This window comes from Phoca vitulina, unplaced genomic scaffold (genome assembly GCF_004348235.1).
Source record: "Phoca vitulina isolate PV1807 unplaced genomic scaffold, GSC_HSeal_1.0 scaffold14, whole genome shotgun sequence".
Taxonomy (NCBI): domain Eukaryota; kingdom Metazoa; phylum Chordata; class Mammalia; order Carnivora; family Phocidae; genus Phoca; species Phoca vitulina.
In genome coordinates, this window is record NW_022589717.1 from 18,274,987 (window position 1) to 18,289,891 (window position 14,905).

General features: G+C 36.6%; 1 protein-coding gene across 1 annotated transcript in view; it reads right to left on the bottom strand.

Moving 5' to 3' along the window:
* The window catches only part of RNF150 (ring finger protein 150), a 261,794-nt gene that overhangs the window by 108,049 nt on the left and 138,840 nt on the right, over positions 1-14,905 (bottom strand). The window contains exon 2 of the mRNA XM_032412896.1: positions 4,932-5,182. Coding sequence (XP_032268787.1) covers positions 4,932-5,182 — 251 coding nt within the window. The remainder of the gene's footprint in view (positions 1-4,931; positions 5,183-14,905) is intronic.

Genomic DNA, 14,905 nt, shown 5'->3' on the forward strand with positions numbered 1-14,905 from the left:
GACTTACGTTAACCTGAGGCTTATTATAGCTATAGCTTGCCCAGCTGAAGCTCTCTATTGAATGGAATGGAGCACTTTCCACCAAAGGAGAAATTTTTTTCTAAAGGAAATTTTATGTTCTTATTCCATCCATCAAAGGGCCATAGTACAGTGCCTATTTTGATCAGGAAACAGTGCTAACTTTTAACATGATCCCAATTCACTGAGTGACCCTGAGGGTAACATCTTGCAATTTGAGGAAAGTTAATAAAATGGGAGCAGAGTAAAAACTGAAACCCTATGAACCACTTCCATACCATCCGCTTCCAATTAGCTTTTCACATAAATCACTGAGTATGCATATGCCTAGAGACATGCAAACTCGATCTGCCTGCACAGAGTGAACTGATGACTGAAATAAGTAATCAACTAATACATTCAAGCTTAAAATTTCATGCTTGACTCAATTGCCTTATGATGATGTGGACTATCTATAGACTCAAAAATACAGGGTTACCATTTTTATTTATCAATATCAAATTAGCTAGGTATCCTAGCAATAACTGATTTATATATGTGTAATTTCTTTATATATATAAACTTTAGCAACCAGTGAAACTGAACATATTAGTTCTATATTTTCACTGCCTTGTGTCTACCTGGTAGTAAGTGTTCACTTAAATCCCAGAAGATTCAATAAAAGTGGTAATGTGGATTTTTAAGTAGTCATCAAGGAATCTACATGATAGTAATAACGGGTACTATTCATTGAAAGCTTAAAAAGTGATTAGCATCATGTTCAGAGACTCTGAAAAATAATATACATTAACTCATATAATTTTTACTATAATGATAAGAGGAAGGTATATTTGCATTAGGTTCAGAAAACCAAAGCATGAAGAGATTAAGTAACTTGCCCATGTTTGGTAAGTGGTGGAATTGGACTACTGCATAACCACTAAAAATCATGTTTTAGAGATTTTTAATGACAGGGGAAAATGCTCAGCAATTAATTGAAAAATAGAACACAAAACTTACATGTGTATTTGTGTCTCATACATAGACACATATGCAATGACAATTTACAGAATATATATTTAGGTGGTTACAAAACCTAAAAGGTAAGATACTCAACTGTTAACTATTCCATGGGGTAATGGGTGATTTGTCTTCTCTTTTAGTATTTTTTTTTTGAATGCCAAAATTTATTAGACCGAGCATGTATCATTTTGAGAATCAGAAAAGCAGTAACAAATGTTTTTAGAAATTGTTCCAGAAGCTATAGCAAATTTAAACAAACCAATTGCCATAAAATAGGAAAAATCAAAGAGTTGTCCTCTTAAACAACAACTCAGACTTCACTGGCTTGCAGAAAGTTTGTACTAATACTTAAGAATCAGCTAATTCCAGTCCTATTTAAAATGCTCTTGAGCTGGGCTATCCAATAGAACTTTCCATGATGATGGGACTGGCTACCAAATGGCAGTACATATACAGGACATTCAAAATGTAGGTAGTGTAACTGAGAAACAGAATTTTAAATTTTATTTTATTAAACTAATTTAAATTTGAATGGTTACACATGGCTAGTGGCTATCGTGTTGGACATTGCAGACTACAAAAAATGGAGGACTACAAAAATGGAGGAAAATTTGCAAATTCCTTAAAAAAGCCAATATAACTGTTACCTGAACATGATAAAAATGTAAACTATGGATGAATTTCACATATGAATATCAGGGTAAAAAAAATACAAATACAATGTAGCATGTGTTAGAAGAATAGTATGTATGGAAGATTTAGGATGGTCTAATATTGAGAAATTCATTAATATAATACATCCTACTAACAGATCAAGAGAAAAAACTCAGACCACAGCTGTTGAAAAGGCATTTGTTAAAATTAAACCTCCATTCCTGATTAAAAACTCTGAATGAAATAAGACTAACCCTCATTTACATAACACAAGAAAATAATGTATCTCGACCTAGAAAACTATATGGGAAAATAATAAAATGGAAAAATGATTTAAAAAATCCCATTAAACTCAGGATGTTCCCATTAAATGCTTAATGAAGAGGAATATATATATAGGTTTAAATATAATTTTAAACCTATATATATATATATATATATATATATATATATAGGTTAATATAGGTTAAATTATATTTAAACCTATGTATATATAGGTTTAAAATTTTGGAAGAAGTAAATTATCACTAACTGTGCATATTATTAATGTAATCCTGATAAACTAATATAAAAACAATCACAAATACTTCAATGTAGTGGTTAAGAGCATAGACTCTAAAGCCCTGCTGTTGGTTCAATCACTGGCTCTATTAGTAACTAGCTGTGTAACACTGAGCAACCCATTTAATTCTTTTGTTTCCTCTGTAAAATGGGGACAATAAAATCCTACCAAAGGGTTGTTAAGACTATTAAGTATTCAAATATATACAGAACTCTTAGAACATGCCTGCATATAATACTAGTTAGTATTACCATTAGTATTAAGGTAATACTAAGGCACGTTATAATCATTACAAAATTATTACAAATTATAAAATATATAAACTATAAAATATGTAAATTATAATAATGTACAAAATAAAAATACAAAAATCAAAATCCTTCCTATATGAAAAAGAATATTTCATTTATAATAGCAACACAATTATTAAATACTTAGGAATAAACACAAAAAATGTGCATGATTAAATAAGAATATTTAAAAATGTTAGTAGGGGACAAAAAGAATTGTTGAATAAAGGGCAAACATATACTAAGTAAAATTCAACAACTAAGGTTATAAATTATTCTATAAACTTAAAAAACAGATAAAAGTGATTCTAAATTTATATAAAAATAGATGTAAAAAGTGAAGGTAGAGCAATAAAGGAAGATTAGTAGGAACAGATATGAGACAATATTATAGTGCCAAAGTACTCAAAATAATATGTACTGGAGTATGAATAGATTATGGTACAGTTTCAAGGGCAGAGAAATAGAACCAAATACATATGGATATTTATTTATTTATTTTCTTAAAGAGTTTTATTTATTTGAGAGAGCAAGTGAGCGAGAGATTGAGAGAATGAATGGGGGGAGGGGCAGAGGGAGAATCTGACTCCCTGCAGAGCAGGGAGCCCGACATGGGACTCAATCCCAGGATCCTGGGATCATGACCTGAGCTGAAGGCAGATGCTTAACGACTGAGCCACCCAGGCACCCTACATATGGGTATTTAGTATATGCTGAATGGGGATACTGCATATGGGGGGGATGATTAATTATTGAATAAATACCAGTTATAAAACCTGGTAGGTAGGCCATCTCAAATAAAATAATGCTGGCTCTCTATTTGATTTTTTACATTGAGATAAATTCTCTGTAGATTAATGACTTAATCATAAAAGTGAAATAAAAAGTAGTGGATGGAAATATGAGAGAATGTTTTTCGATAGTCTTGGCCTGTAGACGATCTTATTATACAAAACTCAAGAGCTATATAAAAAGATAAATTCAGTTATGTAAAACCCCCAAATCTCTGCATGGCAAAAAGCACCATAGATAAATCAAAGGCAATGACAAATTGGGAAGATAAATTAAATCTTATGTCGGTTAACTCCTTTGACTAATAGCCTTCTCTTCAATTTCTTTCACTTAACATATCAGTAAGAAAATGACCAACAACTTAACTGAAAAGTGGTCAAATAATATAAGCAGGTATCCGAGAAAAAAATTCATTATTTTCTATTTTACTTGAAAAGATGTCCAACATTATTTGTGATAAAAATATGATACCACTTTTTTTTTTTTTTTTTAAAGATTTTATTTATTTATTTGATAGAGAGAGACACAGCGAGAGAAGGAACACAAGCAGGGGGAGTGGGAAAGGGAGAAGCAGGCTTCCTGCAGAGCAGGGAGCCCGATGTGGGGCTCGATCCCAGGACCCTGGGATCATGACCTGAGCCGAAGGCAGACGCTTAACGACTGAGCCACCCAGGCGCCCCTGATACCACTTTTAACATCAAATTGCATGCAACAAAAAGCTCTAACATTCTTTTGTTAAGGATGTGGGAAAACAGTTATTATTAGTAATTACTGTCCTTATACTGTATAAGTAGTATCATACTAATGTTATTTACATTAGTATAAATAGTGTATCGTTAGTTAATGTAAAAATTAATTCAACCTTTTTGGCAGACTTTGGGCAGTATCTATCATAGTTTAATATATACATTATTTATATGTATATATTAAATATATTCAATAATTAAATTCATAAATTAATATTTATATTTATTATAAATATACTTATATTTTATATTTATATTTATAAATACATATTATATTCATATTTACATGGAAAATATATAAATATATAAAAATAAATTTAATAATTAAATTAATATATATTAATTTGCTATATATTTACATATATATTTAATATATACATATATACATTATTTGTATGTATATTTAATATATATATTTATATATACTAATATAATAAATATATATATTTATATTTATATGTTTATTTATATATATTTATATATATTTATATTTATATTTATATATTTATATGTATGTATTTAATATATATATTTATATATACTAATATAATAAATATATATATTTAATATATACACACACACACACCATTGCTCTACCTATTAAACTTCCAGAATTTACCTTAGAGGTATACTCAGAAATGTGCTCAGTATCACATGTACAAGCTCTCTTGGTGGGGGGGCACAGAGGGAGAGGGAGAAGCAGGCTCCCCGCTGAGCAGGGAGCCCAACAAGGGGCTCAATCCCAGGACCCCAGGATCATGTCCTGAGCCAAAGGCAGACGCTTAACTAACTGAACCACACAGGCACCCCAATATGTATTACTTTTATAATAATTTTTAATTTTTAAAAAACCTTTTTGATACTCACCTGGTTCCTGTCCCTGGCATTTGCATATCGAAACCTCTGGATATAATAAAAGACCAGCCATGCGAGGGATATGATCATCAGGACGATGAAAGAGATGGAGACAAACACAACCGAAGTGCGGCTCACATATTTCTGCAAGTTCCGGGTTCCGATGGTGATGTACATGGTCACCGTGATGTTCCTTTCCAGCAGGCTTACTATCTCCTTTCCTTTTGGCTCAGGAATCATTATTGCCACAATGTCTTCTACACCTGTTGTGACGGGGCAAGGAGGGGGTAACAAGGATAAGGGGAGAAGAGAGAGAGGCAGAAAGTCATAGTGAAATGTCTAGACAAAGTGAGGCACAGCCAAATAACGACCTACTTTCGACAGTTCTATGCCAGACCTAATAGCCAGCTCTAATTCTAAGATAGAACAGCCAGAAACCGAGTCAAATGCTCAACCTCCTTCAGCTACCTTGTATATGAGAAAAGAACCCAAATTGAATTCATGACCCTTCCCACTTAGCACAGTTTACATTTCTCTGGGGGCACTTCACAGACCCCCAAGGAGGGGAGGTGGCACCTTCTACCCCGTGGGAGAAGCATAAGATGCCCAATTCTGTGCCACCCGTCTGCGAACCTTCCTTCCCCCTCATAACACTAGGAATCCTTAAATACAGATCTCTATCATTTCTAAGGCAATTTTCTCCTACATTGAGTACCCAAAGTAACCCCAAATGGGTTTCTTGACAAGCTCTAATTATTTGTAAACATTAATATCATAGGCCTCAGAACTATTTCCTGCTTATTTTATCTAGTTCAGTGCAAACAGCTTGGGTCTCCTCATACTCAGCAAAGAGAGAAGATGGAGACTACACAATTTCAAAATTGTTTTACTTCAACTTTCAAATATTCCTACCCCCATGCCCATTATTGGACAGTGTGCAGCCAAAGTAGAAATTTTGGGGGGTCTGAGTTACCTTGGGTCATTGTCCCTATTCTTTATGACACCATGGGAGGCACAGTCTCCACAGGGAGTCTTTAGTAAGGATATGATAGCAGCTCCAAAATGACCAACTCAATATGCCACCGTGGCTGATACTTGAACTAGAATACAGATTTCAGTTTCACCAGGGTAGGTCCTCTGGTATCACCCCAATTCATGCCCACAAGGCTCTTCGTGAGCCCTACTTCCATATGGAAATAGCCCATCACCTGGGGTCACTGCAAATTAAAGGGAGCAAATTTGCAATTAGGATGTTGCAGATTCAAGGCAAAATTAAACACGGCTATAGCTGCTTCAAACTGGCCTCATTCATGTGCTGAGGTCAGTCAGCTGGATGGAACTACCAGATTACATTTGCTCAGAGAGATGCAAGCTCTTAGAGGCTACTTAGGGCTTTCACTTGACCTTGATCTCTATGCAAGTTTTCAATCCTAAATTCCTTGCTAGTATTTCACTGAATAAATACTTTAAAAGCTAACTACATACCAAGGTATATGTGTGCGCTACATCAATTACATATTTTTAAAAATTCCTAAAACTTTTGTATTGGCCCAATTGTAAAATCACAAAGCCATAGAGTATTTAGATTTGGCTGTTATTTCTGGGAATTACTGAAACTGATGGCTTGAATTTCGATTTTGCAGAATTTACTGACAATTCTGATGCTCCTTCTCTTTTCATGTTTACTTTGGCTAATGGCCGCTTGTGGTCTGAGGTTTTTTAAGGCTACTGACAGGTTTTGTCTCTACAGAAATATGATCTCTGTGTATACTAGACTAATTTGGCCTGGGGAGGCTCATCCCAGGGCTGTAGCTATTTTATAGGTCTTTAAGTAGTGGTAGAATAATAATTTTTCATTTAATTTACTTCCTTATTTATATTTTTAAAGCATGTCTATTCAGGACTCTAGAATTAGATTTTTAAGGATGGGATCTTGGGATTATTTATGAGACTCTGTATGCTCAGACTTGCACACATTCTACACTTTTCATTCCTAGTTCAGTCCTTTTTATTATTTATTTTTATTGAAGTACGGTGGACATCCGGTGCTGTATTAGTTTCAGATGTACAACATAGTGATCCGACCATTCAAATCTATACATGATGCTATGACCACCATGATAGGTTTTTACATTTTTTAGTAGTCAAATTTTACTAATATATTCCTTTATGGCTTCCGGTTTTGATTCTCTGCTTAGAAAGCTCTTCTCCACTCAAGATGATAGAAAGACTCATCGAAAATTGCTTCTCAAAACACGGTTTTATGTTTTACATTAAATCTTAACCCGAATGTGATTTAGTAACAGAACAATATTTATTGAGCTCTTACAATGTGATGGGCAGAGAGGAGACAAACAGGATGCAGTTTATTATCCTCCTAAATTCTCAGATGTGTTTGGATCTACTTTTGGACTTTGTTTTACAGTAAGGTTGACCTTTCTTCTGCTGAATCTGTTGCAGGCTGCTTAAGTTGTACAGCTTTTAACATCTTTATTCTCTGGCGGCCTAACTCTGTCTTCGCTAATTCTCCTCCATACAATTTTCCTTCTCTCTGCTTATCCGTGAAAGACCATAGAGCCTAACAGTGAAGAGTCAAACCCCAGCTCAGCATTTTAAAAACAGGCAACCTTTAAAAATTCAATTTCATTTACAACAGCATCCAAAAACATGAAACATGTAGGGGTACATTTATTGAAGTACTTATAGGATCTGTACGCTTAATGAAACAAGACCTAAATAAAAATAGAGATACAGGGACCCCCTGGGTGGCTCAGTCAGTTAAGTGCCTGCCTTCGGCTCAGGTCATGATCCCAGGGTCCTGGGATCGAGTCCCGCATCAGGCTCCCTGCTCAGCAGGGAGTCTGCTTCTCCCTCTGCCCCTCATCCTGCTCTCGTGCTCTAACTCTCTGTCTCTCTCTCAAACAAATAAATAAAATTTAAAAAATAAAAAATAGAGATAAAAAAAAAACAAAAAAAAACAGGCAACCAGGGGCACCTGGGTGGCTCATTGGGTTAAGCGTCTGACTTGGGCTCAGGTCATGAACTCAGGGTCCTGGGATCAAGCCCCATGTCCAGTGCTGCGCTCAGTGGGGAGTCTGCTTGTCCCTCTGCCCATCCTCCTGCTCATGCTCTCCCTCTCTCAAATAAATAAATAAATAAATAAATAAATAAATAAATAAAATCTTTATTTTTTAAATTTAAATTCAATTAGCCAACATGTAGTACATCATTAGTTTTTGATGTAGTGTTCAATGATTCATTAGTTGCATATAACAAAAAAATAAATAAAAATAGGCAATCAAATTTTGGATATCCACAAAGTTTTAAATCACTCATCATCCATTTTTAGGGACCTGAGAAAACACTTTCTGTTCCTGTAGGGTAAAGTATAATTAACTATTTTAAAGCATTTAAACTTAAGTTCTTAGTCAACACTGCCCATGTTGTTCATACTACTGGTGTACCTTCACGATAGAAAACAGCCACTTGGAAGGAGAAACAGTGAAAGTGGCAGCTGAGCAGTTCTATTCATCTAGACCTTAAATGTATTCATCTTTCTAGGGCTGATGATGGTTAATAAAAAAAAAAGATAGGATTCTTGGATATTTCTCCATGTGCTTTAGACTATGGATTACCGTGAGTGGTAAAAAGGGTATGCATTTATCCCAACAGAAATAGTCATTAAGAATTCAGGTACTTAGGTTATGCAAAACCAGTACAGTGAAGTGGATCTGGATGAATTATCTGATTAGTCTTATCAATGCACAAAATCTAGGGCAAAAGCTACCACAGGGTCTCATATGTTCGAACAAGGCATATGCACCAAGGTGAGTATAACTCCCTGATCTTTGCTTCATTTTGAAATGTGCATCCATAGTATCAGGCTTCTTCTCCCCAGGTAAATGGTAGTGTAATTGCTTCTGCGGGTGTGTGGGAGGGAGGGAGAGAGAGAAGCAGGGGTGAGGAGGGGGAGAACACACTGAAAGCCTGAGTGATCTCAGAGTTACACGCTGCCCTGTGTATCTAATCTAGGACACACGGGAGGCTCTGAGACTCAGGGGAAGAGAAGTTAGCAGGTAGCCAATTGCAAAATTATGTCAGCCGACCATTTATTTTCCTCCCAAAGGCACTTTATACTTCTGAGTGATCGCTATTATATAATTATGGTGTATTCTGGAAAAGCTCTTCGGCCGCGCGAGACAATGTGTGCCCAGCGCACGTAGGACCTAGCGGCCAAACAGCAGGAGCACTCTGTATTTTTAGCGCTCCCTTTCCCAGGAGAGAGCTCAATTGCCATTATCTAATTTGGTATATGCAGATAGTAAAGGATCAAGACAAAAGTGCAGGAAGCTAAAAAAATGTTTAATAACCAGAAAATCCTTGACTTGTAAATTCAAAACCAGGTTGTTTAAACACTGCATTAAGACAATGTCTAGGACACCAACAGAGTGTTAGACATTTTACAGAGCGTCAGCCCTGTTCTTCCCTGTGCAGCTCGGAGGGTGATAACATCTCTCCCAGGTCCATGTGATAAAAAAAATCCTTTTTCAATTCTCTGTATCCTCTACAGAGGGCCTTTTAGAATTTAGGCAATAATAAGAAAAGGCCGCAGTATTCCCTTTGGAGATATTTTCTATTTATTTACTTAATATCTGTTTTTTTTTTTTTATAGTCAGCTCCTGATTATCATCTGTTCTTGTGACATAATGTATGTAAACTGATCTTAAAAACTGCAAAGTATCATATAAATGTAAAAAAAGCTTTTAATAAACACAGATGTAAAAATCATAAAGATTCACAAATAGAATCTAAAAATACAGTAAAAGAATCTTCATGACCAAGTGGAATTTATTTAAGGAATGTGAGGGTGATTTAACATTAGAAAATACATTAATGCTTTTTAATCCATTAACGAAGGAAAGGAACAAAGCATGTGATCCTCTTGTGTAGCTAGCTGTCCTTCAATAGCTGGTCTCTTTCTCACCTATAATCTTAGTGTGTTAGCTAGGCACAGGCTGACCAGTGAAAAGTGTTAGTCCCTCGACTCCCCTGCAGCTAGATGTGGCCATGTGATTAGTATTTGGCCGCTGAGATGTGAATGGAGATGATGTTTGCCACTCCGGGGTCTTATCCACAAAGGACTGAGTATGTGCTCTCCAGATTGTCTCCCCTTTTCCCTGACTTCAGCTAGAGAGATGTGGAACAGCCAGCTTCTTAGACAAGGAAGCCACATGTTGAGGATGGCACCCATTCTTGATTCTTATTAAGAACAGTATAAGGAAATGTCCTTAATGTGATAAGGATCTTCCAGAAGTAGCACATTAAATGGAGGACACATTAGAAGTTCTCCAATTCAAATCATGAATAAGACCAGGAGGAGCCAACATTTAAAGTAGAAGTGGTATCTGGCACGAAGAGACATGGAAACTAGAGTGTAAGTACTGGAAATGAAGAGTGTAAGCTGTCATTATTTCAGGAAATCACATGACCATCTAGAAAAGCCAAGATAATTTAGCTTTTGAAATTAGAAGAACATTCAGTAAATACAAGATTCAAAATCCACATCAAAAATGAAGAGCTTTCCATATACCAGTAACACCTAACCAGAAAATGTAATGGAAAAAATGATCTACACATAATATCAGCAGAAGTTATAAAATATCTAAGCACATGTCTAAATAAACACTAGCCCCATATGCAGAAAACCTCAAAATAAAGTTTCTCTGAAAGACATCAAAAATTTCTGAAGCAGATTTCAACTTAACCCAGGGTTATTTAGTATTAGTATTATATACTTAGTTTCCAAACACATGTGATTTTTAAAGTTATCCATGTGTAATTATTATTTTATTATTTCATTATGGTCAAGGAACATAGGCTCTTGCTATTGTTCCTTAATCATCTAATACATTTTTGGGGGATAAATGTTCCATTTGTATCCAGAAACATTGTATTCAAAGCTATTCTTTGTTTGGTATATATATATCTCATTGATTAAGTTTATTAATTACATTCAGATTTTCCATATCTCTGCTTATTTTTTCTACTTGATTTTGAGTTTCTATGGTGAACTGCATATATGCACTCATGACGGTTCTGTCTGCTTACTCTTTTGTTGCTGGGACGGGTCTGAGGTCATCAAAATTCTTGTTCTTTGTAAGTGGTCTGTTCTTCCTCTCTGTAACCTTTTGAAGTTATATTTGAGAATAGTCTTGGATGCTTTTAAATGTTACTGTGTCTATTTATGAGTATTCATCAGTTAGTCTGGTAGCACACCAATGCCCCCTTAACCGTGGTTTCGATGAACCTGCAGTTAACTGCAGTCCAGAACGCCCTGACTTATCATCAGAAGGCCCATTGTAGCCTAACACTACATCACAATGCCTACGTCATTCACCACACTTCATCTCTTCATGCAAGCATTTTATCATCTCACACTGTCATAAGAAGAAGGGGGAGTACAGTACAATAAGGTATTTTGAGAAAGAGACCATGTTCACATACATTTTATTACGGTATACTGTTATAATTCTTCTATTTTATTATTAATTACTGTTGTTACTCTTTTATTGTGCCCAATTTCTAAATTAAGCTTTATTATAGTTATGTGTAGGAAAAAACATAGTGTATATAGGGTTTGGTACTATTCACAGTCTTGTATCCCCTGGGGGTCCTGGAATGTTCCCCTGCAGTTAAGGGGGAACTACTGTACACGAACGCTTTCAATCTGAGGTATTTCATTATTTTCTTTATGTCTAAAACATCTGTCTTCATACTTTATTCAAATATTTCCTTCAATATTTTTTCTCTCCTGTGATTCCTATTATCCTCTTGGTAGCATTCATTCTGTTAGCTATATTTTTATACTTTCCCCCTCATTTAAAAAAAACTTATTTTGAAATGATTATAGACTAATATTGGCAAATGTAGGGCACAGAGGTCCCATGAACACATCTCCCAACTTCCCCCAATGGTGGCATGTCACATATTACAGTGCATTATCAAAACAGGAAATTGGCTGGCACAATATAATTCACCAGATTACAGGACTTAGACTTCACCAGTTTGGGCATGTGCAGAGTTTTAAAAGGTCTTTGTGTAAAATTCCATGATATTTTATCACACATGTGGAGTCATTCTTATCACTACCACAATTAAAATATTGAAATATTCCATCATCAAAAAGAACTGCCTCCCCCTCTCCTTTCCCTTCCCTAACCTCTGATGTCCACTTACCTATTCTCCATCTCTAGAATTTTATCATTTCTAGAATGTTATATAAATGGAATCATACAGTAACACTTTGATATTTGCTTTTTTTTTTTTTAACTCAGCATAATGCCCTTAACATTGATCCAAACTGTTGCATGTCTCAGTAATTCATTCCTTTTTACCTATGAATGGTATTCTATGGTATGGAATATTTAACCACAGGTTAACTATTCACCGATTGTTGGACATAGGGGTTATTTCCAGTTTGGGACTATTAAGAATAAAGCTGCTATAACCATTAGTTCACAAGTGTTTGTGTGAATGTAAGTTTTCATTTCTCTGGGATGAATGCCGAGGAGTGCGATTGTTAGGTTGTATGGTACCTGCATGTTTAGTTCTTTAAAAGAAATTGCCAAACTGCTTTCCAGAGTGGCTGTATCATTTTACATTCCCACTGGTAATGTGTGAGTGATCCAGTTTCTCAGCATCCTTGCCAGTACTTGGAATTACCACTAATTATTTTATTTTTTTTTATTTTAGCCCTTCTAATTGGTATACAGTGGTATTTTCACTGTGTCTTTTATAATTTCTAAAGAGAAATTATAATCTGATTATAATCTGTTCTGGCTGACTGTGGAAGAGTCTCTCAAGCTCATCTTCCAGCTCATGAATTTGTCTTTCGTTGTATCCATTCTGTATTTTATCTCATTTATTGTGGTCTTTATTTAAACTGTTGACTTTTTCATACTAAATGTTTCCTTTAAAAAAAAAAAACAGGGGCACCTGGGTGGCTCAGTCGTTAAGCGTCTGCCTTCGGCTCAGGTCATGATCCCGGGGTCCTGGGATTGAGCCCCGCATCAGGCTCCCTGCTCAGCGGGGACCCTGCTTCTCCCTCTCCCACTCCCCCTGCTTGTGTTCCTGCTCTCTCTGTATCTCTGTCAAATAAATAAAATCTTAAAAAAAAACAAACAAACTTCTGGGTTCTTTTTTCTTTGAATAACTTCCACTGAATAGAAGCTTCTCTTACTTAATATTTGTGGCCCATCTTTTCACTCTTTCTCAGCTGGTATCTGCTCACTCTGTACTTTCTCTAATAATGGTGGTACTCCTCAGATAGCTCATTTTCTTTACCTGTGAGTTCCTGTTTCCCTGGTGGGATCAGCTACTCTGTCCACTCATGTTTTCTGTGGGAAAACCTAAGGCATGGGCCCTTGTTCTGTTCCTCCAGGAGATTAAGGAGAGGTATGGATAAGCTCAGGTGGCCCCAAGGACAAGCAGTGCCTCCTCCCATTAGGCAGGTTCTCCGCAATACTGAAGACTGCTCGCCCCCCTCTCAGGGGCCCCATCCCCTTGGCCTGAGGCACCGCTGAAGTTCAGGCCTCCCCAGTCAGGAATTATCTCCCAGGTCCCTGTAGCTCTGCCCATGATCTGATCCAACTCCATTTCCCACCTGCAGCCTGCTTCTCAAACCTCCCTCTACGACTCTCAGAAACTTGAGTTTCTCATCAACAAAGCCCCTGATAGCTAGCTTCCATCTCTTCTTAGGATGATTCCTTTGCTTCTTTGCTTTGATTGATCTGACTGCCTTAGAAGGACACTAGTTTCTCTGCGCTATGATTAAGGGGAAAGGTAGTTTTCATTTTTATTTATTTTTATTAAACCATACTGCACATACCTCAGAGCCAGAAGACAGTGTGGTGTCCGTGTTCTACTTTGTTACTTCTAGACCGTTACTCCCGGTAACGGAGTTCCGTCTTTGAGACAAACTTTGAAAGCCGCTTGTCTTTGAGATTCTTTCCACCCGCGTTTCCAACCCTGTCTCTCATCTCCTTGCCTGGTCTACCAATCTCCTGTTCATCTCTTTTATCACCCCCTTTAGCTCCTGGCTCGTAACATTCATCCTCCTTGGGCTGGCATTTTAGTATTCACACGGATAAGCCGCCCACTACTCTGGCCTGTCGGTTGTTTGCTCTTCTCTTCTCCATCCATCTTCCTTTTCCTCTAGTCCTTCTCAAGACACACATTCTTACCCTGTACCTTGTCATTACTAGGAAACTGCACCACCTCTGAAATCCCAATTTCAAAGATGTCACCTTCCCAATGCCCCTGCCTCTTCTTCTAGCTCTCTTTGCACAGGTACCTCCCCACCCATGACCACCCCCCTACTCCACTTTTCTTACTGCCCATCAGCTCTCTCCTGGCTTCATTTCTGTCCTTACCCATCTATCCTAATCTCAGCATAGGTCATATGGTCCATCGTTATCAGAAATCCTCTAAAAATACCCTTAGCTCCCTTGCTCTTCTCTTTCTCCACAGAACGTGCCCTACAAGATGTGCTTTTCTATGCCTCCACTTGATCACATGAACACTGCTAAGAGAAAAATCTCATGAGTCATCTGTTTTCACTTCAAATTTACAATCCCTTTCCACAAATGAACACCTAACACTGCCTATCCTATGCGGTTCTGGACCTGCTCTCCCTTTGTCCAAATGATGACCTCAGATCTTTACATCTCTCCTCAAATCTCCTGTGCCTCTTCCCACCCACATTCTCAGTTAGTGATCTTACTGTAGGAGTCTCTGAGAAAAAAATACCCACCAGAGGGAAATCTCCTGTCCTGTTATTAAATGAGGTAATTCGCAGTGAAGCACTTAAGCACAAGGCCTGCCAAATAAAAACCACGATATAGATGTCAAGTTTTATTAGAATCATTATGGTTTTACCACCGCCAAATACACAAATGAGACCGCCCCACCCCATCCTCTTCTTAGCA